The sequence below is a fragment of the Carcharhinus amblyrhynchos genome, chromosome 6 (assembly GCF_965287045.1).
Source record: "Carcharhinus amblyrhynchos chromosome 6, sCarAmb.v2.hapA, whole genome shotgun sequence".
NCBI lineage: Eukaryota > Metazoa > Chordata > Chondrichthyes > Carcharhiniformes > Carcharhinidae > Carcharhinus > Carcharhinus amblyrhynchos.
Genome location: NC_137329.1, coordinates 29,931,265 through 29,958,799, shown reverse-complemented (window position 1 = coordinate 29,958,799; position 27,535 = coordinate 29,931,265). Strand labels below are relative to the sequence as shown.

The following is a 27,535-nucleotide window of genomic DNA, read 5'->3' as shown; positions in this document are numbered from 1 at the left end:
CTCCATATACACAGGATTTGCTCAGATGAGGAGGATCGTGACAGACACCTCCAGACCCTGAAAGATGCCCTCATAAGAACAGGATATGGTGCTCGACTCATAGATCGGCAGTTCCGATGCGCCACAGCGAAAAACCGCACCGATCTCCTCAGAAGGCAAACACGGGACACAGTGGACAGAGTACCCTTCGTCGTCCAGTACTTCCCCGGAGCGGAGAAGCTACGACATCTTCTCCGGAGTCTTCAACATATCATTGATGAAGACGAACATCTCGCCAGGGCTATCCCCACACCCCCACTTCTTGCCTTCAGACAACCACACAACCTCAAACAGACCATTGTTCGCAGCAAACTACCCAGCCTTCAGGAGAACAGTGACCACAATACCACACAACCCTGCCACAGCAACCTCTGCAAGACATGCCGGATCATCGACATGGATACCATCATCACACGTGAGAATTCCATCCACCAGGTACATGGTAAATACTCTTGCAACTCGGCCAACATTGTCTACCTGATACGTTGGAAGAAAGAATGTCCCGAAGCATGGTACATTGGGGAGACCATGCAGACGCTACAACAACAGATGAACGAACATCGCTCGACAATCACCAGGCAAGACTGTTCCCTTCCTGTTGGCGAACACTTCAGTGGTCACGGGCATTCAGCCTCTGACCTTCGGGTAAGCATTCTCCAAGGCGGCCTTCACGACACACGACAGCGCAGAGTCGCTGAACAGAGACTGATAGCCAAGTTCCGCACACATGAGGACGGTCTCAACAGGGATCTTGGGTTCATGTTGCACTATCTGTAACCCCCGTGACTTGCCTGGGTTTGCAAAACCTCACTTACTGTACTGTCTGGAGACAATACACATCTCTGTAACCTGTGATCGGTGCTCCTTCCACTCACATTGTCAGCCACTTCAGGTCTTGAACAGCAGGTTAGGTGTAAGGATTCGCATTCTAATCAGTAATCTCTAAACAGTCTGTGCTTTATATGCTCTGTCTGAGGCCAGAACTCTCCATTCACCTGACGAAGGGACTAACCCCGAAAGCTTGTGCGTTTACTATCAAGTAAATCGGTTGGACTAAAACTTGGTGTTGTCAGACTTTTTACTGTGTTTATGCCAGTCCAACGCCAGCATACCCACATCATCACAATTGAAGAATGGCCAGAGGGCCATTGGAATCTGTTTACAAGACCCTAAAATTAAATAGTGCCTTATAGGAAACAGGGAAAGTATTTGAAGGGGTGAATAAGGAAAAATAACTCCAATGTGCATCCATTGCAATTTATTTTAATAAAGAAAAATTATTTAATAGTCAAAGCTTTAAAGGGTAGAATAAACATGCAACAAAAACGAGGACCGAATAATGCACATTTGTTGATTGGGACAGTCCATCAAAAACAAATTTAGAATAATTGAAAATGAAGGTGGTGATTTTTAAAATTTTGCTCATGGGATGGGGCAGCACACAGTGGCTGGCACTACTGCCTCACGGTGCCAGGGACTTGGGTTCAATTCCAGCCTTGGGTGACTGTGTGGAATTTGCACGTTTTTCCCCCATGTCTGTGTGGGTTTCTTCCAGGTGTTCCAGTTTCCTCCCACAGACCAAAATTGCACAGGTCAGGTGGACTGGCTGTGCTAAATTGCTCCTTAGTGGCATGAGTGGGCCTTGGTGAGGTGCTCTGTTGGAGAGTCAGTGCAGACCTGATGGGTTGAATGGCCATCTTTTGCACTGTAGGGATGCTGTGGGGCCAGCATTTATTGCGCAACCCTAATTGCCCTTTCAAGTCACAGAAGGCATTTTAGAGGCAGCCATATTGGCTTGGATATGGAATCACATGTAGACCAGACTAGGTAAGGATGGCAGATTTTCTTCCATAAATGGATATCACTGAACAACATGGGTTTTTAATGAGAATCCACAATGGCTCAATGGTCATTTAGACTTTTCCAGATTTTTACTGAATTCAAATTTTGCCACCTGCTGTGGTTCGAACCCAGATTCACACAATTAGGAGTAAATACACAGGGTTTTGGAGATAAGGCCTGGGTCAGATTGTAATCAGTGCAGACTTGATGGGCTGAATGGCCTCCTTCTGCACTGTAGGCTTCTATTCTATAACTTTGAGTCGAGAACAAAACAAGAAATAAATCAAAGATGAATCACACCTACCCCAAATCCACCATGATATGCTACCTTGTTATAAAATACAAAGTTTTCATTTCATTCTCCACTTTGTGTGGAAGATCAAGAGGAGAAAACATTTCCTGGACTTATCTGCATTGTGCAAGCTGGCTGATCATACAAAAATCTGTGTAGTGATTTAAATATATTACTGTATTCAGCAAAGATAGTGCAAAAGTAGGAAGATGGGGCTTGATCTATCCCCTCAGAATGGGAAGTGTTTAACATTCCCTACAGCTATACATCCCATACAGAACAATAAGCTGCTCAGAAAATCTTAGCTTGGATTCTTATGCTCACTTCTTCAACTGGTACATTCAATCGCAGTTCTGCAATTTTGAGTAAATTATTTGCATGACGTTGGCAGCATACAACAATATTAATGTTCCCAGTCAGCTTGGAAACAATTGGATCATTCTAATCAATCATACAGATAGACCATATTGCTGTAATTGACTGGGGTCAGATTTACACAAACACAATTTATATGATGCAACTGTCCTCCACACACTGCATTTTGCTGGGGGAATAACCCTGCTTTTATCAGGAACTGCAGCTTCAGTCATGAGCTCAGTTTGTTGTAATGTGAAGATGCTTGGCTTAAACGGGACAGACAGCCAAATAGGATAGTCTCGTAAATGGACAGCAGAGCAGTCTCAATGCACAATCATCCGTTGTATGTCACAGATTCTGTACAAAAGGAGCTCTCAAGGTATCACAGCACTCTTGCAATTTTTTCTCCAGAAGATCTGCTCCCTAAAGACTCAGAGCACATCTGTCCTCCTGCTGGGAGACCTGCTGCTCTCCATCCCCCCTCTTCTAGAATTTTGTTTTGCCTCATATTCCCTCTGCTCATTTTTCTAGATATGTTCAAGGTTAACAGGAAGCTATACTAAAAATTTATTTATTAGTCATAACTCAGGCTTCCATTAACATTGCAATGGAATTACTGTGAAAGTCCCCTAATCGCCACATTCCAGCACTTGTTCAGGTCAAGGCATCTAACCAGCACGTCTTTCAGAATGCAAGAGGAAAATCGGAGCACCTGGAGGAAACCCACACAGACATGGGGAGAACATGCAAATTCCACACTGACAGTGACCCAAGCCGAGAATCGAACCAGGGTCCCTGGCGCTGTGAAGCAGCAGTGCTAACCACTGTGCTACCATGCCACCCCTATGGCGCCCATGTTTGGCTTAAGTGGAACTCTTGGAGTCAGTACATGCCACACTACTCCCTGTTGACTTGTGTAACTTGAAGCTATGATAGCAAGCACCAAACATTTGCACAATTGTACTAACCAGAAGAAATTAACAACAATCAACTTGTAACTACCTAATGATCCCTTTAATTGCACTAGGAGAGGAAAGGGAGATGGGCAGGGTGGAATCTTTCATGCTGCTAATGCAGTGCAAGGTTAAGAACATGGAGTTCCAAAATGAGTGTATTAACACCAATTCAGCATCAACTTACAACATAATTTCTCTGCTCTGCATACTTCAAATGGACATCAACCTGTCCACGTGCTGACTTCTTCATCAGTAGGACATTCCATCAGCAGGTGTGCGCGCACATATGGCAGCCATGCTGTGGTTCCTGAAGAGCACTTGTCAGGCACAACTAGGCTCAATAGCATACCAATTCACCCACCGTATGCATCAAGTTCTGCCATAAATCCTGTCCAACCTTCAACTCATCGGCTAACATGAAGGTGCAAACAGATTGCATGATGGCAGTGATTAGCCTCACAGTGCCAGGGACCTGGGTTCAACTCTGGCCTTGGGTGACTGTGCAAACTCCATACAGACATTGTCCCTATGTCTGCATGGATTTCCTCTGGGTGCTCCAATTTCCTCCCACAGTCCGTAGATGTGCAGGTTAGGTGGATTGACCATGATAAAATTGCCCCTTAATGTCCCTAGGTGTGCAGGTTAAATGGATTAAATGGATAATCACGTGGGGTTATGGGGATAGGATGAGTGAGGGGTTCTGGTTAAGATACTCTGTCAGAATTTTGGTGTGGACTCAATGGGCTGAATGACCTCCTTCTGCACTGTAGGGATTCCACGATTTAGACACTCTGCACAAAGTACACCACAACCCTCCTCTAAAGGTGACAGTTTGTTAAAAAATTGCCTGGTGAACACTTGCCACTGAAACTTAGCAAACATGCTGTTCCCATATCTCTTTGGACCTGCACTCAAAGTCTTCTCTGCAAGGAAGATGAACCAAACCAGGAATTAGTGCCCTTTCTTCCACCAAAGTGAAAGTAAAGAGAATGGTGCTCGGAAGCAGGATTTTATTCCACAGAGTGAACAAGAGCAAAAAGAATAGAACGATCAGGCAATTTTTCTTTACTTTTCCATTAGGTCTTCGCTCGGTATCTGCTTCTAGGGGTAGGACTGAAATCAGGAATTCATCAAGGGAACAACAAAAGTTAGTGGTTACATTGCCCCATGTTACAATGCTCCAAGGAGCATACTTTCAAAAGAAGTGAACTTATCTACCACAGTAGGATCTGGTGTAATCGTGTAAAACCTACACCTTAATATTTAGAATGCCCAGTCAGGTAATCAATTAACCATAAATTTAATGTCATAAAACCTGCAGGAAGACACAGATTAAAGATTGGGCCTTAACATTGTTCAAAGATTGAGGACAAAAGAAATATTAAGCGCACACAAAGATCCTAAAAGCTTGAAGAACAACCTTACACAATGATGTGGGAAAAAAAACTTCTTTAGATTGCTAGCTGCGATCAACAGATTTCATATGTTGAGATCCAAGGGAATGTATGGTTGCTGCCATGAAATTGACATTGAATTACATCGTGGGACAACTTTTAAACTGCACTAAATGTTATGCAAAAGGTTTGACACAGAAGAATTCAGCTAGTTTGGCACAGTCCGCATCTGCTCGTTATTGCATGCTTGCTGCACATATAGAAGACCCTTGAGATATGCTGTAAATTTGAGCATTTTCAATTAGTGGAAAACGTGTGGCTCACTGACAAGGCAGGGATTTATAAATTAACATGGGAGAAGGAAATATTGACAATCCGAAAAGGATTAACAGGCGTTTTGCATGAACAAAAGTAAATCAAGAATATAAACACTTTACAAACAGTCAAAGACCTTGGATCCGAAGCTTCCCCACTAGGTCAGTAAACAAAGACATGCGACTGAGACATGTAGAGCATTCAGCCAACTTTGCTAATCATGGTGGGGCCTGAGACAAGCACTAAAATTGGCATTGCTACCTGAAATTAGCAAGGTTGATTTCTATTCACCCACACCAGGATTAATAATACTGCAATGGCCTCACAACGGAGCTGGTAGACTTTTCCATTAACGCAAACACACTGGCCATCATCATTTTGATATAGGCCTAATTCCTGTAGTGGCTGAGGTTATTCATAAAGGCCTGCCTTCTCAACCTTGCCCCTTGCCTGATGTGTGATGACCACCGCCAGTGCTTCTGATCATCTGGGACTACAGCGATTTTACTTTTACCTATAGGCCTCATGTAGCTAAGACCCAGACTGTAATTTTATAAAAGGACACACAAAAGTAACGTGCATCATGCACACTTCCATTGAGCAAACAAAGCAAATAAATATTTATCAATCACATTACATACAGTATTGCCAGTAGGACTGGGGGCAGCTCTTTCACAGTACTGAAGATTACTGGACTCATAACTCACCAAGAATGTGGGATGATAGCATCACTGAACTAGTGTGGATTGCAATTCATGGCATACTAGTTTGTGTACAAAGACTTTATTAACTGTTTTCCATTAGTCTCTGGAATGTACAAAATGCCTCACACAATTCTGTTTCCACAAATTTTGTAACCAGCCAGAAAAGGGAAACTATCTTATAATCGGTATAACAATGGGTGCAGGCTCATCATTCTGAAAATAGTCGCAAGACCTCACAGACGTCTCCTGAAATAACTGGTAAAGTAGTGCAATGGTACGTAGTGTGCAAGTGCAATTACTGTGAATCATTGCTAACTGTACTAAGAGTGAGAGTGTTCAATTGCTTCCTTCAGTTTCGGTTTACTGACACAAAAATGAATGGCACATACAAGCACAGATCAGTGTTTGAAAGCTGCCAACACTAACATAGCAGTTAGCCAGGTAGAATTGTTAGTTGAAACAACAGAAACAGCAAAGTTTTCAATTCTCCAATTATTAACACAACAATAATCAAGGGTATATTGGATTTATAGACCAGAATGAAATGACTCATTGAAAACAGTATTATAGTAAAGATCAGAACCACAGTGCAATTCTTCACATACCTCAGTCCGATAGACATTAAACAATAAGAAACTGCTCTAGAATTATAATGTCTTTTGGCATGGTTATACAGCACATCCTGTATTGACATAAAGTTGTTTTCCGATCACACTGGTGCAAACAGATATTCAATTAGATCCCCAGAAGCATTAATCATTTTAACACTAGCAAAGAGCTAATGGTAAGTCAACTTTTTCTGAAAATCACAGACAGTGAGTACAATAGTAGTGTAACTCGGCACTGACCCACTTTGAGTTCTGCTGCCTATTGCAGCATTTTAATGCTGCAGGGAGGCAATGTAACTCAGTGACACCACATTGTCCACTCACACCATTCAGAAAATGAGTCAAATCAATAGAGGTGTAACTCCACTCAATCAATTGGGTGTCTTGGAAAGTTGGCTTTGAAACAAACAATCTTCAGCCTGATAAAACTTAACTTCCTATTGATTTCATCAAGCCGTTTGCACAGTAGGCATCTTAACCGAATATTTTATTGAACTAAATTGGCATTTGTGATTTTCCTGTAAATTGAATGCATCAAATACTGTTCGTCTCAGACATTAGTTTTAATTACTCTGAATCATTGCTGACTACAAACCCTTGGCATATCAGTTTCCCTGCAGGTTTGATGACAACTGATAATTATCAAAGCCTGAAAAAAAAATGACAGCAACCTGAAATAAAACAGACAGTTCCATGAATTCAGTTTGTAATAACCCCTTACAGACGTCATCGCTTCATTTTAAACTGCAGAAGAAAAGAAAACTGCTTTTGGCTTTGCTTCAGAAGGAAATTTTATCTTTTATTTTATTCGGTTTCTCCCATCCTTTTCTGAAAAAAAATCCAGAGCTTGCCGATAAAAGGCACTTTTCAAACCTTCAGTGCAGCCAAAATTCTTTATAGCCAATTTATTGCTTTTTCGAGCGTTGTCACCATTAGAAAGGACAGGAAGAAAAGGAAATAAAAACTTGCCTTCATATAGGGCCATATCTGTACCTCAGCACCTCCTGTACATTTTACAATCAATGGGTTACAGCTTCTAAAGCATCAGTCACCTATGTCTCTGCCTCAGCTCATCTGCTGTTGAAACTCTTTTCCAATACTTTAGATTTGCCTCCAGATTTGCTAGCTCTTCCAATGTGTTATCTTGGATTGATGTTCCATTCTTTCTAAACTTTGAGTTCACCTAAAACTGTTTCGATCACATCCATAAAACAACTTTGCATTGATGTGACACTGTTAAACGGAGTAAAATCACGCAAGGTGCATCATAGGAATGTTATCAAACTCTAATCTTCACACAAAGCAACATAAAGAGGCGACTCAAAGCTTGAGAAAAGAGCTAGGTTTTTAGGAAGCATCTTAAAAAGGAGGAAAGAGACCAGGGAGTTTAAGGAAAAGAATTCCAAAGCTTAAGGGCTTAACAGCTGAATACACAACTGTCAATGATATACTGATTAATATACAGTCTATGCCAGAGGCCAGAATTGGAGAAGCATGCTGATCTTGGCAGGTTGTAGGAAGATGAAAATGGGAAGGGAGCAAGACCATGGAGAGAAACAAAAATGAGAGTTTTTAAAATCACACCAAGTCCCATTTATCCGCCACTCAATGCCTGCTGACCTACATTGGCTCCCATTTTGACGGCCCCTCAAATTTAAAACTCTCATCACTGTTTTCAAAGTCCCTCCATGGCTTTCATCTGATCTCTGTAAACCCATCCAGCCCTACAACCAGAGGTCTCTGTACTGCATTTCTAGCCTTTTATGCATCCTCACTTTGCAGACTTTGATCCAGCCCCCTCCTTCTGAGAGCTAACACCCAAAGAGGAGTACCTCATCTCAATCTGTAAAAAGTATTGACCTGCTCTTCAGCAACTTCTAGTGGTTAAATAAAAAAAAATCCCTGACACACACTAAAATCAACAATTTATTTATCTAACAATGAACAAGTTAACTAAATTAACAAACTGAATAAATTCCTTCTATTAACTATTCCTGAGTAAAATAAGATTCTAATGGTATACTGTTCCAATAAATACAATTCCCACTCTAACAAAAATAGAATTTAGTCACTAAATTTCAACCAGGTTGTATCTCTTCTGGAATATTCTAGGCCTTCTCTGTTGATTCTTCTATTTGGAACTTCCTTCTTTGGTACCTTTGCTACCTAGATGATGCCTTCTCCAAGGCATTGATGAGCGCGCACGAGAGAGAGCAGTTATCTTTGGTAGGTGGCAGTTGCTCTCTTTTTTTGTCCCACTGCCCCTTTCATTACACCGATGATGACATAATCAATATTTCCCACAATAGGATTGGTCCTAGGTTGTCAAAACCATCAGATTTAAATTTAATAGGTATCCAAGTGCCTGCTTCAAATTGATAGGCTTTTGAATTTAGCCAATCATCTTGGTAAAAACTACTGCTTGACTTTTCAATACTAATGTTTCAGTTTGGGTTCTCTATAGACTTGCAATGTTTTTTAAACTCTCTAAGCACAGAAAAAGCACTTTTAAAAGGGACCACGCTACGCTTTCCCCCTTTATAATTTTACAAACACCAATCTACGATTACTCTACCCAACTCTGCAACACAACATTGTTGGCTATACCACTGACTCCCTCTGCCTTGGACTGTTCCAACACACATTATCCCTTTAAAGAGCCTTCCTAAAGTTTATGGGGTAGAATTTTTCTCTTAAAATTCCAAAGTGCCAAGCTAGCTTAAAAATGAGAGAGTTTCAGATTTATTTTTTGGGCAAAGCCAAAATCATAACCTTATGCACTCAGTCAAGTGAAAAACAGGCTCGACCATTTCCAGCCACTAGATAGAGGGGATGGGCTTAAATCAGCAACCAGCCTGCTGTAGCTGCAGAAGGAGCTATTGCGCATGTGCAGACCTCTGTGACAGCACATGTGCAATTGCAACATCTGTCAGGCCTCTGCTTTGAGAGACACACACTTGTCAGGCAGATGGCCTCAATCCAGTCCCTCCCCACCACATCCCCAGCTATCGTGAGGGACCACAGCCAATTGCAAGCTACATACCACCCAGAATTATCACCCCACCCTCCAGACCAATCACAGTGCAGAGTACTCAGCGGGCTCCCTTCCTCCCTACCCATTAGCCCACCCCTTCAGCCCCTGCTTCTTTCAGGTGCCTCTCTCGGCATTACCAATGTGCCCACTGAGCAGTGGCAGGGTGCCAGGCTGGCACTGCCCAAGAGGTTGACTCCCCTTGCCCTCCCAGGAGAGGGGGCATCAATAGCCTCTGGTTCTACTGGTGAGGCAATCATGACTGGCCCCTGTTCATGGGGACCAGGCATTTTCCCTCACCTTGCAAGGCCACAAAGGCAAGCAAGTCCAGACAATTGTGTTCTGGGCTTAAATCCTTGCAAAGTAGAATTTAATTACAATTTGAATAATTTGTTCAGTCTCATGCTGGAAATGGGCCAGAAGCCAAATGCAGCATATATCCAGTGCCAGTAAGATCGCGAGAAGTGAGAAATCAGGCATGAACCTGATTTCTCACCTCTCACATGGGGGCATTGGGGCGGGTGGGGGGGGGGGGGGTGGTGAGTCAGTAAAATTACCCCCCATTTCTTTAGCCATGTTTTGGTCATTTGTCCCAATAGCTCTTTGTGCGCCTGGTGTCAAATTTTATTTGGTAACACTCGTGCCAACCACATTTGCCTACATTAAAAGGCGGTATGTAAACGCAAGCTGTTGTTGCGGCTGTCATCGGAGAGGCAAACATGCCAACAATGCAGTTTTGCAGTTTCAAAGATGGCAAAAGCACTTCAAGACCCCATCGAAAACAGTGTTCAATAGCGGGAGACACTCCAGCAGGAATCACTGGATGATGATGTGAAACAGGAATCTTGGTTAATTTCTCTCATTTCTGGGGGAATTGAGGCCATTTATTGCAATCCCAGCCAAGACCCACTAAAATACACAAACACTGCTTTTGCCAAGTTTTCTAAAAAATTAGCTTTCAACACTAACCATTTTATATTTGGATTCCATTATGTAGGTGCCGACGCAAATCATAAAATGAGATATCATTGCAAGGGTTAGTAGCGTTACAATTTGGAGTTTGACCCCCTTTTGAGAAGAAACGTCAAATCCCCCAAAGAGGAATACCTCACCTCATAATCTGTTAAGTGTGTGGGAAGGTGTAAATTTTTCTTCAGTAACATGTAGTGGTTAACTATCAGAAATACCTGACACTCACTTTAAAATGAACAATTTATTTATTTAACTGACAAGAACTTTAATTAAACAAGTAACATACCAAATAAAATAAAATTCTAATGGAATGCTGTTCAAATAAATACAATACTCATTCATTAACCAAAAAAAGCATATAATGGAAATCAGTGACTCTCAAAAATACAACCAGGTTTGTGGCTTTCAGAATCCTATGGAGATCCTCTGTTGATTCCTCTGTCTATGTTCTTATGGTAGTTTTCTCTAGTTAGATGATGTGTTTCCTAAGAGATATTGAAAGCTGGCAGAGTTAAGAGCTGCTCTCTCTCCCTCTTGAGGCTTGAGAGATAGCAGTTCTTCTGTTTCTCTCCACTTTTCCCTGCTGCACTCTCTTTTATACCTGTGATGGCCTATCAATTTTCTGACAATAGGATTGGTCTGATGTTGTCAACACCGTCAAATTCAAATTATATAACTTCCTGGTAGCTAATTAAAAAATAGTTTGTCTTGTCGGGACTACTGCTTGACATTTTGATACAACTGTTTCAGCTCGGACTCTGTCTTTTATGTACTTTATATTTTAAACCTCCAAGCTCTGAAACAAAACACCAACTTTTAAAAGGGACAACACAATTTTTTTTTTATCTCTAGCATTTTTACAATTTCTTATATCTTTACAAATTCCAACTTCATAAACTTAACTTCGCAACAGTACTGAGATTTTAAACCATATTGTGATATTCATTTCAACAAGCGAACGTCATACATTTTCAACATCTCCAAATATGTTTTCAATACAAGGAGTAATTATAAAGGGATCAGTTTTATTTCATACTGCACCATTAATTCGCTTCCTAATACTCCAGTTTCCCACCATGATATCTTAATTAGTCTATCAACCTACTGTGGCTTTTCCAAGGAAACTGCTAACACTGAGTAGTAGGCGTCCAAGTGAATACATCCACTATTAATCAGATTTTACAAGCTATGGCAATGGCTATACACCAGATGAGGAATTCTACAGCATTAAGAAAACTCTTTCATGTCATTTTGTTCCCTTTTTTCCCTCCAGAGAAGCGCTGCATGTTATGAGGGTACAATCAAGGGCTGGCCGTTTACCATGACCCCATCTGAGCAGACATCCTTCATGTCCAAATCTCAACAGTGGTGTCAGCAAACAAGTCAATTGTGGAGGATTTCGCTGCCAAACCTGATCCTGTCCTCAGTCGATATTCAAATTGAGGATCTCCCATCTAGAGTTACTGAAAGCAATCAATAGCTATTTTCCATCCCTTTCGTGGATGCTGAAGTCGATTGTAATATTCCAAACACTGCCCTGACTGAGGATAGCTGACTCAATAGAACCCAGGATCAAGAATGGGGCCACTCATAAGCTGTTAGCTCAATGTCACATTACATAGTACACTTACTAACTGAGCCACACGGGAAATGCAATCATTCCGATTTTTGAGGCTTGTAGTTGTCGAGCTGTATACTGACAGACAGACAAATGCTTCACGGTTACAAATGCCGTCAAGAAAGGAACATTTCCCAAACTGCGACTTATAGGATTTGAGCAGCTTGTCTCTCAGATTCCCCGGTTATTCCACTTACAGCACAATAACACAGCATGACCGGGGCCCAGGAATTAAAATCCCTTGGACACATTAATTAAAATCTGAAATCCATTTCAGTCGAAATTGTGAACTCAGTGAAACCTATGTAGCCTTGCCAAGGAATGCACCTGACCCAGATTCTGCTAATGAACAACCAGAATCTGTGGCTCTGATGGTGTCATTACGGCTCAGTGCAATTCCAGTCAACTAACAAGATAACTTAACAATTCCACAAACTCTTTACAAATGTTTAACAAAATAGAGAACACTTAAAAGAAGGTTGTCAAGCTCGAAATCTGATACCAGCAAGTGTACTAAAAATCCTCACGTACTGTCAGAAGTAGGGCAAAATTTGAGCCTCTTTCACTGTTGATTTGCTGAACACAAACAACATGGAAAAAAATACTTAATAATGAGTTAAATTATTTCATGGCATTCAGACTGAGCTATTAACTCGCTTTGACCACACCATGAAAATGTTTGTTGCACCTCTGAATGGTTGCAAGTTCCAATCATGGGACTTGCATGGCATCAGCATGAAGATCTTCGTCTGGAGAGCAGATTATACATTGTTAAATGGCACTTTTTATTGCTTCCAACCTTGTACTAAAGTACAATCAGCAAATATTATAGCTGCATTCATTGTATTCCATTAACCAACTGTATTTCATTCAAACACATCAATTGCTCAGCATTAATTCAGGTGCAAATAACAAACTCGTTCACCAATTTCTATTTTGATTCTGGATGAAGCTTAGGACTTTATTTTCAGCACAATGCTTTGCCCTACCACCCGACCCTGACTACCGCCCTATCAAAGGCAGTGGGTTAATTGGGATTGCATTAGTTTTGATGATTTGAATGGAATTCAAGTAATCTTAATTATACATGTAATTGGTAACTGAAAGGACCTCAAGTATAATGAGATCAAAGTTGTAAAATTCCAAACTTTTCCACCATTAATTTAACATTCTGGCAATTTGCAACATTCTATTCTCAAATGACATTGATTTCCAAACCAAAGTTCACAACAATTGTGTTGTGCATTCATATACAGCATGACTAGTATGTTCACTCTCCGTTATAGACAAAATAGAGGTAAAACATTACTTCTGGAGTAATTAAACAACATTTCTAAAGTTACTTCTGTAAAATTCCATGTCACTTCAGTATTCTGATGTTATTTTGTCAACTTCAGCAAAACTACCAATCACAGTTATTAGTCTTGCTGCCAGGGATCTGGGTTCGATTCCTGGCTTGGGTCACTGTGTGGAGTTTGCACATTCCTTGTGTCTGCGTGGGTTTCCTCTGGGTGCTCTGGTTTCCTCCGGGTGCTCTGGTTTCCTCCCACAGTCCAAAGATGTGTGGGTTAGGTAGATTGGCCATGCTAAATTATCACCAGTGTCAGGGGATTAACAGCATAAAAGCACAGGGTTACAGGGATAAGGCCCGAGTGATATTATCATTGGTGCAGGCTCCATGGGCCAATTTGCACAGTAAGGATTACATAGAACAGGATACATAGGATTCTATGATTCTATAAGCAATACCTAAACTGGCTTTCATTCTTTGAATTCCTTATTAAACTTTAAGTTTCATATATATTCCAGTAACTGTTAGTTGGACATATTATACAACCAGGCTGGCACATGGCTATACCACCACCTGCAAGTGCCCTTCTAAACCACTGGAATAAAGTGCTGTTTTATTCATCAGCACTGGTTCAAAACAGGGGAACTTCCCATCTTTTTCATTCATTCATGGGGTATCTAACATCCCTGTTGGTGTACCAACACCACAACTGAGATATTTCAAAGGCAACTTGCAATGGGCAATGAATGCAGGGTCTTGTCAGCACTGCTCATATCCCATAAACAAATAAAAAAACCCTCCCAGTATTAGTCACTGACTTGCAGCATCAGGTGTGTTGCAGAAACACTCGGATTCATGGCATCAGCTACTGCTGCAAATGGTCCAAGTAGGTTTTCGTTTCATCGAAATTGACTATACTGTTCGACATGGTGGTACAATGGTTAGCACTGCTGCCACACAGCACCAAGGACCTAGGTTCAATTCCAGACCTGGGTGACTGTGTGGAGTTTGCACGTTCTCCCTGTGTCTGTCTGGGTTTCCTCCAGGTGCTCCAGTTTCCTCCCACAGTCCAAAGATATGCAGGTGAGGTGGATTGGACATGGTAAATTGCTCCTTAGTGTCCCAACATGTGTAGGTTAGGGGGAATTAGTGGAGTAAATACATGAGGTATGGGGATAGGGCTGGGTAAGTTGCTCTGTTGGACAGTTGGTGCAGAATCAATGGCCTCCTTCCATACTGTAGGGATTTTATGATTTCCATGTAGAATGGCATTATCCAGGAATGTAGCAATGGTATCCCCTTATGATTTGGGCTGGAGAGTTGTGAATTTTATTTGCCTTACTTAATTTAGCAGAATAACTGTTCTGTCTTACTTCACAAAGTCCATGGCAGATCCTCTTTTTCCTGCAGACTCCCATATTATACTTTTATAATCCTTTTCATAGTGCTTTGCCATTCAACTCTCCAAAGCTGTGTAGCTTTGTTTACCTTATTCCAGCACAAAGAAAGCCAGGGTTTAGTTTCTGATCCCTCTCCCTGCCACACAATTAATTAGAAGACCTTGTTCATGAAAAAGCAAAAATGCAGCAGATCCTGGACTGAATAACAGTATCAATGTGTGGCTTTAATACATTTTCAGCAATACCTACCCAGCCTGTGGACTGCCTTTTTCAAAAATTTATGCAAATACACACTCTTTCAAAGTCCAAACACTTGTGTTACATTTTCCTAAACCCTTTTTGTAGGCAAGTAGTCAGAAAATCTTGAAACTGGACCTTTTTTTTAGAACAAATGTTTTCTTTCTAGCAAAATTTTGGCCAGATTAAAAAGTTGAAAAAGGTATACAATGTCCAGTTTGTCTCAAGAATGTTTTAGTGTGCAGCAGTTGAAATTACTCTATGGCATAATCAGCATTACAAATGCATTTCACGCAGAAAGCAGACTCAAATGTTCCCACTTCCAGTATAATTGCATCAACATGACACTGACTGAGTGCATTGTGTCACATTAACTATGTTACCACAAATGCACTGAACAAAGCACAAGGTTTTTTTCCCCTGCTGCCGTGTAATTTACCTGCGTCAAACCTGACAGCAGCTTAATGTCAATACACTTAAAACATTACACTCATCAGCTCCATCACTCTAACACCCAATGAACCACAAAGAAAATCAGCCAGAGTGTGGATAATGGCTTTAGTCTATCAAACACTGGCATTGAATCCAATGATTGCCACTGTCTTCTGCCAACTTTTCAACACAGTTTGTCCATGTTCTTACAAAAAAGATATACTTCAATGACTTTTTCTTTATTTGTTCACAGGATAGGAATATCAATGGCAAAACCATCATTTATTGCCCATCCTTAGCTGCCCTCAAGAAGGTGCAAGTTGCCTGCTTGAATCACAGCATTGTAGAAACATCTGCAGTGCTGTTCAGGAAGGAATTCCAGTGATGCAGAAGGAACGGTGATAGAGTTCCAAGACTTGGAAAGAAACTCAAAAGGTGCTGCTCCCATGCACATTCTGCCCTTTTCTTCTAGGTGTTAAATGATTGTGGGTTTAAAAAGTGGTGTTACAGGAGCCTTGGCAACTTCCATCCTGCCACATTGTAAAATAGTGGTGGTAGAGACAGTCACGTGTTTAAGATGGTGGATGCGAAGCCAAATCAAGCAGACTGCTTTATCCTCGATTGTGGAGTGTTGTTGGGCTTGCACTCAACCAGGTAAGTCGAGAGTATTCCATTACACTCCTGACTTAAGCCTTATAGTTGGTGGACAGGCTATGGCAAGTGAGGCATGTTGCTTGCTGCAAAATTCCCAGCCTCTGAACTGCTCTTGTAGACAGGGTGTTTATATATCACCTGGTACTTCTGTGAGACAAATGCCATTCATCAACCCAAGCATGAAAGCTGTCCAGGTGTTTCTGTATTTGAGCATGGGCTGGTTCATTATTAAGAGTTGCAAATCATCATCCACACCCTTATTTTTGACCTCATGACAGAAGGAAGGTCATTGACAAAAGGAAGCAGCGAAAGATGGATGCCCTGAGGAACTCCTGCAGCAATGTCATGGGGTTGAGATTGTTGGCTTCCAACAGCCACAAACATATTCTTGGTGCTGCTTTCAATTCCAGTTAGTGAAAAGTTTTCCCCAAATTCCCATTAACTTTGCCTTCAGGCCAAGGGTAATTGCTCTCTGGAATTCAGCTTTTTGACCCTGGTTCGGACAAAGGCTGTAATGAGATCTGGAGCCAAGTGGTCAAGTTGGAACTCAATCTGAGCATCATTAAGCAGACTTTTAAGAACCACTTAATGGTGCTATTGAAGACACCATCCATCGCTTTGTTGAAGATTGAGAGTAGACAGATAGTGCAGTAATTGGCCAATTGGATTTGTCCTGTTTTTCGTGAAAAAGACCCAGGCAATTTTGCACATTTGTCAGGTAGTTGTCAGAATTACAATTGTGCTGAAATAAGACTTGGCATAGCTTCTGATAAAACCTGCTGCAGTGCTCATGTCTGGTTCAGGAGCTGTTTCTTGACATCACATGGAATTAAGTTAATTGTCCAAAGACTGGCATCTGTCTCAAGAGGCCAAGATTAATACTTCACTTGATACTTTTGGTTGAGGATGGTTGCAAACAACCTTTTCTCTTGCACTGTATTCAGTTCCCCCATCATTGAGCATTAGGATATGCATAGAGCCTCATATCTCCTTAGTTGCTCAATTGTCAACTGCCATCCTTGACTTGATGCAGGAGGACTGCTGAGCACTAGCCCAATTTGTTGTTTAACCTAACTACTTAGTTTCATCTTTCATACGCTGCTTCTGTTTTTTTTAAGCATGTTTGTAATCCTGTAATAAAACTTCACCAGGTTGACACATTATTTTTCAGTAACCTATGTGTTGCTCTCCCACACACCTCACTGAAGCAGGATTGCTCCCCTGGCTTGATGGTAACAGTAGAGTGAAGGATGTGCCAGGCTATGAGGTTACAGAGCCTGTTGTGGAGTACAATTCTGCGGTTGCTGATGGCTCATAGCATCTCCAGACTGCTGCATCTATTCTGATTCTAATCCATTTAGCACAGTTTTAGTGTCACATAATACAATGGAGGATATCTTCAGTGGAAAGACAGATCGTGTTTCCAAATGACTGTGAAGTGATCATTCCTGTTGTGACAGACAGTTGCACCTCTGATTGGTAGAGTGTGGATAAAATATCAAGAGCAAGGTTCAGTAGGATTCTCACACACATTGGGCCAGCAACAGGTGAACCAGTCAGGCAAATATTTAGGACCGGGTCAGCTTGAGCAGTTGCTGAGCAACTGTTGATAATGAACGTTGAAGTCTCTCACCCAAAGTATATTTTGTGTCCTTGCTTACCTCAGCACCTCCTTCAAGTGGTGTTCAACAAGACCTTTCCTCGCTGATGTTTGACCTCATTGCACAAGACTTTGCGGTGTTCCAGGTCAATTTTAGAGGCTCCCAGCATCACTCCCTCCCATCTGTACACTTGGATGGATCTGTTCTACTGGTGGGATTTGCCACACTCAATGATGGTCGTATCTGGGATATTAGCTGTAAGGTATGATTCTGTGAGTATGTCTATGCAAGGCTGTTGCTTGACTTGTCTCTGGGACACCTCTCCCAATTTTAGCACAAATGCCCAGATATTAATGAGGAGAACATTGCAGGTTCAACTGCCTTGGTGCACCTTTGTCATACCCGATGTCTAGGGTGATGCCAGTTCGTTTGTCAGATTTTAATCTTAGTTGACTTTTGCATAATAGCTTTATATAACCATATGGCTTACTAGGTCAATTCAGAAGGTGTGGTACGCATCCTGGAAGACACCTAATCTATTGCCAAAAGTTCAATGGCAGCAGTGGGAATGAGACAATAGACCATAAAGCCTCCGAATTAGGAGATTTAAAAATAAAGCATCCAGACATTCTCACTCATCATCAAGTAATGTCTGCAAGAAAACATATTTACAACTGGGCTTTGATTGTGTAAGTTCAAACATAATGAAATAGTCAGTTAATACATTCTGTGTAGGTCGTTGGGTTAAGGTGAATCTACTTGAGTGAAGTACCATAATGCTGTCTGTGCATACAAATACATCCCGTATCGGTTATCGGCTACAAAGGAGATGAATGAGGGATTATGAAAGCAAAGTAGCTTAAGATCTATACCTTGAAACTAACATTTATCTTGTGGAATGGTACCTATTAGGCTATAAATGAATATGAATCAAAATTAAAAGCTGATTGTTGTTAGACATCACAATATATATATAAATCGATAGCAACAAAACAGGAGTTTACTGAATTATATTTTTTACATTTTAAGCTCTCTTTAAACCCTCTTCACTAGTACTTATACCAAAATGTATTTTCAATAAACAGTCCCTGCTCTTATAAACCTGCTGCTTTATCTGTGATATGGAACGAACCTGCAATGGGACTAACAATTGCCTTATTGCACAGAGGATCATGCGTTTTATCACCCTTTGACACAGAAAGAGGAAAAATGAACAAAATGTTCACCAGGCCCTTCACTATTCCAGAATGGGTAAAATGTCAGCTGTACTTTGCATCTAAATCTAACAATCATTTTTATGTACAAGAATTAGACTTGGGCTGAGAACTAAATATTACAGGATGCTGAACTGGTACAAGAGATCGGCACTGAGAAAAGGAGAAGTAGCCTTGCTAATAACGGATAGGATGGAGACACCGGTGCAGAGAAAGGATCAATGCCAGAAACTCAAGAAGTATAATCAGTCAAGAAGCAGAAGCTTTAGTCGGTTATTTGTAAACTTATAATAGTGGATGTATTTTGGAGTAGAGTATAGATCAAGAAATTAGAGGCAGATATAAGAAAGGTAATGCAGCAATCATGAGTATTGCTATTCCAACCAAATTTGCAGTAACAATATGGAATGTATATGATGGTTCCCCACATTTATTATACCAAGGAACAAACCAGGAGAACAGGTTATTTTAGGTCTAGTACTGTGCATTGAGATAGGGTTCCACTGTGCCACCATGCTGTCAATTTTGACAGAAGACAATACAAAATATTATTGGGGGGAGGGGCAAGGATCTAGTGTGAATTAAGAATTTAAAGAAATCAACACTCAAGTTCCCACTTAGTCATGGTTACATTCCTGAAAATCATGATTTGTAGTGGATGAGAGGTTCCCATAGCAATCAATGTTAAAGCCAGGATTAGGTTCCTTTAGATATTTCTTGCCTGGAAAAAACAATGTACAAGTTGAAATATAGTACCATACATGTGCAGTACTGTGCACTTCTAGGCAAAATATTCAAACAAAACTTACTTGTCATACTTTGATTGGCTCCATCTAGTGGTGTGTTGGTTAGTGCAGTTACCAGCTGAAGTGCCTGCAGTGGAACTACTGCACTGCACTAACTTCAGCAGCTAGTTGGAATCCAGGAGTTCAGCATGGACAAAGCCAGCAGTGAAGATAGGAGAAAGGGAGCAAACCCTAAGGTTTAAGACGAGAATGGAGAATGAGAGGTGAGGCCAGAGAGCATGGCCAGGTGATGAGGCCCAGGAGGGGAGCCAAGGGCAGAAAGCAATGCCAGGGGACAAGAGCAGGAAGCAGGCAAGTAAGAGTGATAGCGAGTGGGGTGGGATACAGAGGGACTGACAGCAAGAGCAGAAGTGCTGGAGGAAAGCTTCTGTGAGCAAGCAGTGAAACTGACGATGTTAAACAGATATACTGACACTTTTATTTATGATAGTAATGTGAAACAACATCAAGTACGTTTAAATGACTTACTAAATCCAAAAGTACTAGTACTGAAGAAATTATTGGGACTAAGTGGCGACAAATCATTGGACCTAATGACCTGCATCTGAGGGTTCTGAAAAAGGCAGCTGCAGAAATAAGTATTTGAATTGATCTACCAGATTTTTCTTATCTAGAACAGTTCTAGGATGATAAGTTCTCTGACTGCAATGTAAAAGCCTTTATCCACTAAATATGCAAACATATGAATCAATTTTCCCACTTGATCAAGTGGGTACAACAGCCTCAAGTCTTGGTAACTTCTGAAATCTGACTTGCATGTCAAGCTGCTTAACTGTGACAAGAATCTCTGGGATCCATCGGCACGTTTCACATGCATTTAATATTTTCAACCCAAGTGTAGCTCAAACATAATCAAACTCTGGGCCAAATGCTTCCCTTCCTTGGGATCAGTCAACCCCCCCTTTCTAAAATGAAAATCGATTGAACATTTTGTTCATTTTCCCTCTTTCGGACAAAGGAGCACCTGATATAACCAAACATGAAATTCATTTTATATTCACAACATTTTATTCCATCTGAAGTTTCCGATAAAACAAGAGATTTTTACACTTCATAGCTAAATGGAAATTGCCCCCATTATCTGCACTAACCCGTAACTGCAATTCTTCTTCTGGTTGCCCTTTCCAATTTAATATAGTCAAATTCCTTCACTTTGAAATGAGCTTGTTGCTTTGAATTACTGATTATCTCTACGTAATCTGTGCTGTCACGGACTAAAGAACTAAGGATTTGTTTTTGTCGCTAACCAAATGAAAACAGAAAATTTGCAAAAACAATTAACCGGTGCATCTTTGCTGGGGGTAATTTGAAGTATAAAAACGTCAAAGGCACAGATGATCAGTGGTGATTTTAATCTGAGAATCACCACAGCTCAGGGCGAGGCAATTAAACCCATGCTGTATTATGAACTAGGTGATGGCCTAGTGGTATTATCCAGAAATTCAACTAATGTTCTGGACTCCTGGGTTTGAATCACACCATGGCAGGAATTTGAATTCACTAAAAAAAATCTGGAATTAAGCATCTACTGATGACCATGAAATCATTGTTGACTGTCAGAAAAACCCCACCTGGTTCATTAATACCCTTTACAGAAAGAAATCAGCCATCCTTACTGTCTGGCCTCCATGTGACTCTAGGGTCACGGCAATGTGGTTAACTCTCAACTGCACTCTAAAAGAGCAACTAGGGATGGGCAATAAATGCTAGCCAACCAGCAACTCCCATGTCCCACGAATGCAAAATAAGAACTCACCCAGCCAACTGAGCTAACTGACTCCTCAACTGGAAGTAGATACTAACCCCGATAACCACCTTGGCGCAGCTAGTTCCACTTTTGCTTCTGCTTTCAAAGTCTTAAACTAGTATTGTATACTAAAATTTAAAATGCATACTCCAGGCTGCAACACTATTAGAGTCAGGGAATGTCGCACTGTCAAAGGCTGCATTCCTTCACGACATTAAATTTGTATTTGCCCATTCAAAACAAGAACTCACTCATATCATAGAATCCATACAGTGCAGAAGGAGGCCATTCAGCCAGTCAAATCTGCACCAACTCTGACAGAGGATCCCACTTAGGCCCTTTTCCATAATCCCACAGTTACCTCACTAATCCCCCTAACCCACACATCTTTCTTCACTAAGAGGCAATTTAGCACGGGCAATCCACCTAACCTGCACATCTTTGGACTGTGGGAGAAAACCAGAGCACCGGAGAGAACCCATTCAGACATGAGGAGAACGTACAAACTCCTTACAGTCAATTAAGGCCAGAATTGAACCCGCATCCATGTGAGGCAGCAGTGCTAACCACTGTGCCACCATGCCACCCCAATATAGCACCAAGATAATGAAATGTCCCAAAGAGCTTCAAAGGAGCATTATAAAACAACATACAACACTGAGCCACTTTTGGGTCAGATGATCAAAATCTTGGTCAAAGGAGTAGAATTTATGGAATATCTTGAGAAAAGCAAGGTGGGGAAAATGTAGGGAAGCTGTCCATAACTTAAGGTCTAGGAAACTGAAGACAAGGTAAAGCAATCAAAACTGGAGGAGCACAGATATCTCAGTGGGTTGTGGAGCATGAGATAGGGAGGGGTGAAGCCACGAGAGACTTTTAAAAGGAAAATGTTGGCAGTCAATGTAGATCAGTGAGCACACGGTGGTAGGAGAACAGGCCCTCGTTCAAATTAAGATGCAGGTAGCAGAATTCTGGATAAGCTGGAATTTGAGGAGAGTGGAATGTGGGAGAGCCGCCAGGGGTGCATTCCGGTTAATGTACAAAGAAAACCTTAATGGGAGCAAAGTGGATGAATTGACAGAACAAACAGGAATAAATACCTATGATCTGATAGCCATTTTAGAGTTGTGGTGACAAAGGATGGGATCTAAATATTCAAAAGCATTTGACATTTGGAAGGTAGCTAAGAAAAGATGGTGGCTCTGGTAATTAAAGATGACATTAGTACAGCAATGAGAGATTACCTTAGTTCAGAAGAACAAGACATGGAATTGGTTTGGGTAGAGGCCAGTTACAGCAAAGGTACAAAAATCACTCATAGGTTTAAAGACACTGCATTATAGACAACCTAACCACAGCTTCACTGTAGGACAGAGAATACAGAATGTAAGAAAGCTGCTCCTTTCCAGGTGCGATTTTAACTTTCATATATATTGAGCAAATCATATTGGCAAAGGTAACTTGGAAGATGAGCTCATAAAACATTACCAGGACATATGTTTAAGAGCATAAGATTCTGAAGCCCATCAAGGAGCAGGCTATTTTAAATGCGGCAGTACATAATGAGAATCATATCTCATGCACATCCAGGCCAAATAAAAAGTACAAAACTGATGATCCAGGCAAACTTCATAAAACACTTTGAATTTCTGACCTGAATTATAACAAGGCGAATTCACATCCAACAACTTGCTCTGAAAACACTGTTCACATTTTGACAACTGTAACAAATGCCACCTCAGCAGCCCATATAAATGTCAACATTCTAAATAACCAACTCTAAAAAAGTGAATTTACCCTATGGGGAAGATGGTGCATAGCAGTAATGTTACTGGTTTATTAATCTAAAAGCCCGGGCTAATATCCTGGGGACAACAGTTCAAATCTCACCAGGGTAGCTGGTGGCATTTAAGTTCAATTCACTAATAAATTTGGAATTTGAAATCAGTAATGGTGACCATAAAAATGTCATTGATTGCTGTAAAACCTATCTGGTACATTAATGTCCTTTAGGGAAGGAAATCATCCTTACCCACTTCCAGACCCAAAACAATGTGGCTGACTCTTAATTCAGAAGCAATTAGGGCAACGAATGCCCAGAGAATTTTTGAAAACCTCATAACGTCAAAAAGATCCTTTAATATAAATCTGGATTCAGATCTGCATCTTCATCAAAACTGATCAGTTTTCCCTTGGGCCGTACTATGTACCAAGTTTCATTAAAATCTGTCCATTAGTTGAGATACATTACTTGCAGACAAACAGGATGACAGGGATGAAAATGTTACTTCCACCTACATCCAGTGGCTAAGGTAATAAAAGGGGATCTTCAAAACAGGTAGGGAAGGAAATGGTCAGGTTAGGAATAGAGAGAAGAGACACAAAACACAAAGTGGTTCAAGGATCAAGCAAGATTGATGTTGTGGATAGCACAATACACCCTGATGGGGGTGGTGGGAATGGCAGAGCTCCGATCATGAAGTTTTGGAAATAAGGCATGAAGTCCCAATTTTGCCTATTCTATTGTCTTTAACATTACACATGCCTTTTATCCACCCAAAATGGTTCCATTGTACTGACTTGCTGAGGCTGATGCTGCATATTTTGGTATTAATATAAAATAAGTTAATTCAACAAATTAAACAATACTGTTCTTCAGGTCACTTCCACCATTCATTTCACGAAGGTCATTTGCTGATAGAATTATTTGTGTATATGTGACTTCATGTAAATTTAGCAAGATATTAAAGGGTCTCTATCATATTAGCCATTATTTGATTCCCCTTGTATTGACTGTCTTTGGCTGAGATTTCTTGACAGCATAATACAACCTGACTTTTAAAAAAAAAACATGCCAATAATCTGGCTCTAATTGCCAATTTTGAAAAGTCAATTAGTGACAATTTCAATCTTGCCATTCATTCCACTGTTCAATGACATCAGCTTTATTTCATTGACATAAAACCACACTATCAAATCTCAAGTGTGCACTACACAAAGCTAAAATTAAAAGAACACTTGCCAACATGCAATTTTCTGTCTAAGGATCCCAAATAGTAATTTGATCTTTGCCTATTCTACAGCTTTGCTGCTTAATTGTCCTTCACAATCCAGGTTGGATTTGGCTCCAAACAAATATATTCTATGATAAAATCCACAGCTCCAATTGTACTATAGGAATTATACTTGAATCTCCAACTTCCCATTACAATACATACAATCAGTATAGCTTTCTTCTACCGCCAACTTTAATTAAAAACTTATCACTGAACATATTTGGCATATACACAATTGCCGAGAAAAAAAACACATAGGGAACTTTTAATGATGCTTCTATGAGCTTGTGTGAAATTCTCATATCAAGTCTCCTTCATTTCTACCACCAATCACACATCGATTGGCAACCTAGACTGGTGAGTGGGCCCATTGAGTGGCCGTCCTTCAAATCAGAGAGGCGTAAGGTTGAAATCGAACTTGTTCACTAACCATGACACCATGAATAAGATTAAATACATTGAACACACACTGAATATTTCATAACAAGTTACAGAAAATGCTTAATCAATTATATGCCAGTAGAACTATCAACTTCAAAAGGCAAAAACAAAATAAATATTTACGCTTTGGATGTAGAGGGAGCGCATGGCTCAATGTTTGTGCAATCACCATACAACTCACTTCGCATGTGTATCATTTCAGTCATACTGGTAGGAAGATCTGCGGAATGTGGTGACCCTGCATGTGGACAACGGTCAACAAAATGTCTGACGGGTCGCACGCAGAATCCAGATGGCCGTATGTGGCTTCTGGGCCACAGATTGCCCAGCACTACATTAAACAATTAGTGATTCACTTAAGTTTGAAGCACTCTAGATGTAAGCCAAGCAGCTCAAGATCCAGAATTGAACTGATCATTTTGAGTATCAAATGAACATTTTGAAAATTGTATACCAAACTTCACACTTCACTTAAAATTTGACTGACAGTCCTACTGACAACATGAACTAAAACCGTACCTTGAAAATTTTGAAGTAAAAAAGTTATTCAATACTCGCTTGGTTCTTCTCAGCTGCATTATTGGCAGACAGTTGCAAAAGAAGCCCATCCTATATCTCCTTGAGTACTTTCTATTAAATCGTATTTTGCCTTTTCTTCTTTGCTGTCGCCTGGAAAGCTGCTCCATCTTGCACAATGCACATCTCTGGATTAAGCCAATTTTTTTCTCTGAGTTAATTTATTCAATGTTAAAACCCACAAAAGTCATCCTCCAACTCAACAAAAAATGACTCCATATTCTTGCAGTAACACCCACTAGTACAATAATACTCAATACTTGCTTTGTGCAACTGTGTTTTTACTCATACACAAATAACCTTTTCGTGTCCTGGCTTCAAAAGTGCATATCTCTTTAGGAATAAAAAGGCATCACTATCCAGCAACAAAGCCAACACCACAGCACTTCGCACTCCATTAGCCAACATAATTTTTATCTTTGAGTGAATATTTCATTACTCTATTGGTCAATTTAGGCAGCCTTAAACCTGGATACAACTATAGCCATACTTGGCATCTCAACCTTAGCTGAATTAACTTTCCTGCTATGTGCTTTATTCTCAACAGAAAATGCCTCAGCAGTTTTCAATTTTATTATCCGTGCAGCATTTGACAATTTGATTTAAAACAAAACTCAATAGCAAAACAGGGAAATTAAGATTGCTGGAAAGCTCATGGTTCACTGTGCAAGTTAGTGACGGGTATAAAATATTCAGCCATGATACCCTTCAAAAAAGAATGATAGATCACAGTATTGTTACAGCACAGGAGGAGACCATTTGGCCCCTCGTATCTGCATCTTCTGTCCAAATCAGCATTATGACTTAGTGCCATTCCCCTGCATTTTTGCTGTACCCCTGCACATTTCTGTTCAAATCAAAGATCCTCAAATGCCTTGACCACCCTTCCAGACACCGCATTCCAGACCTGAACATTGTGAAAAAAGTTCTCGCATCACACTTGCTTCTTTTGCAAAACACTTTAAAATCCAGATTCTCTCGTTCTTGATCCTTTTACAAGTGGAACAGTTCTCCCCATCCATTCCACAAAATCTCTTCATGATCTTCAACACCTCTGTCGAATCTCCTCTTGGCCGCCTTCTCTCCAATGAGAACAGTCCCAACCTCTCCAAGCTATCTTTAATAACTGAAACTCCATATCCCTGGAACCATTCTTGTCAACATCTTCTTCACTCTCTCCAGTGTGTTCACCTCCTTTCTATATAGGTGTGGCATCTAGAACTGAACACATTATTCCAACTGAGGTTTAATTTGTGTCTTGTATACATCTACCATAATCTATGCCTTTATTAATAAATTCCAGATACCATATGCTTTGTTAACAGCTCTCTCCACCTGTCCTGCCATCTTTAATGGCATTTGCACATATACATCCAGGTTCTTCTGCTCCTGCATCTCAAGAACTTTACCCCTCATTTTTATATTGTGTCTCCATGTTCTTCCTGTCCAAATGCATCACCTCACCTGTGTTCCTATAATAACATGATCTTTGTTTCCTTTCAGGAGAAACATAAATATTTCATAACTATTTGTTTTGCTTCCACTTGCTAAAAAGAAAACCAAAATCACAGCATGATAGAAACTCAAGATGGCCAAATTAAAAGGTTGAACAGCAGTAAGCAGGCAGATCTAGTCACGAAGCAGAAATGCAGGATTTCAACTCTTTAAAATTCACCAAAATTTTGCAAGTGATCTAGAATTAAACCCATTCTCTTTGGCAAAACTGGCTTTTCAGGAACAAACTACAGTTTGCAATAGGTGATCTGAATACAAATGCAAATCTTGAAATACACAGCAGCAAGTTGAAAGAGAAGCAGGGAGTAACTTTATGGGTGACAGATTTAAATCAGAACAAGTGCAATCAGGCAATTCAAGCTCTGACCCATTTACTACTCTATCCAATGTTCTACACATGACAGAACAAGGGTCAACTAGTTCATGATCCACGGAAA

At 40.6% G+C, this 27,535-nt stretch overlaps 1 protein-coding gene across 3 annotated transcripts in view; it reads right to left on the bottom strand.

Annotated features, from left to right (window-relative positions):
• Positions 1 to 27,535, bottom strand: part of plekha7b (pleckstrin homology domain containing, family A member 7b) — a 462,229-nt gene that overhangs the window by 338,622 nt on the left and 96,072 nt on the right. The window contains exon 1 of one of the 3 annotated variants that reach the window (XM_080190138.1): positions 12,142 to 12,263. The exons of the other annotated variants lie outside the window; for them this stretch is intronic. Within the exon in view, the coding sequence (XP_080046264.1) occupies positions 12,142 to 12,170 (29 nt within the window). The 5' untranslated portion in view covers positions 12,171 to 12,263. Of the gene's footprint in view, positions 1 to 12,141; positions 12,264 to 27,535 lie in introns of those variants that run through there. 3 annotated transcript variants of the gene reach the window in all.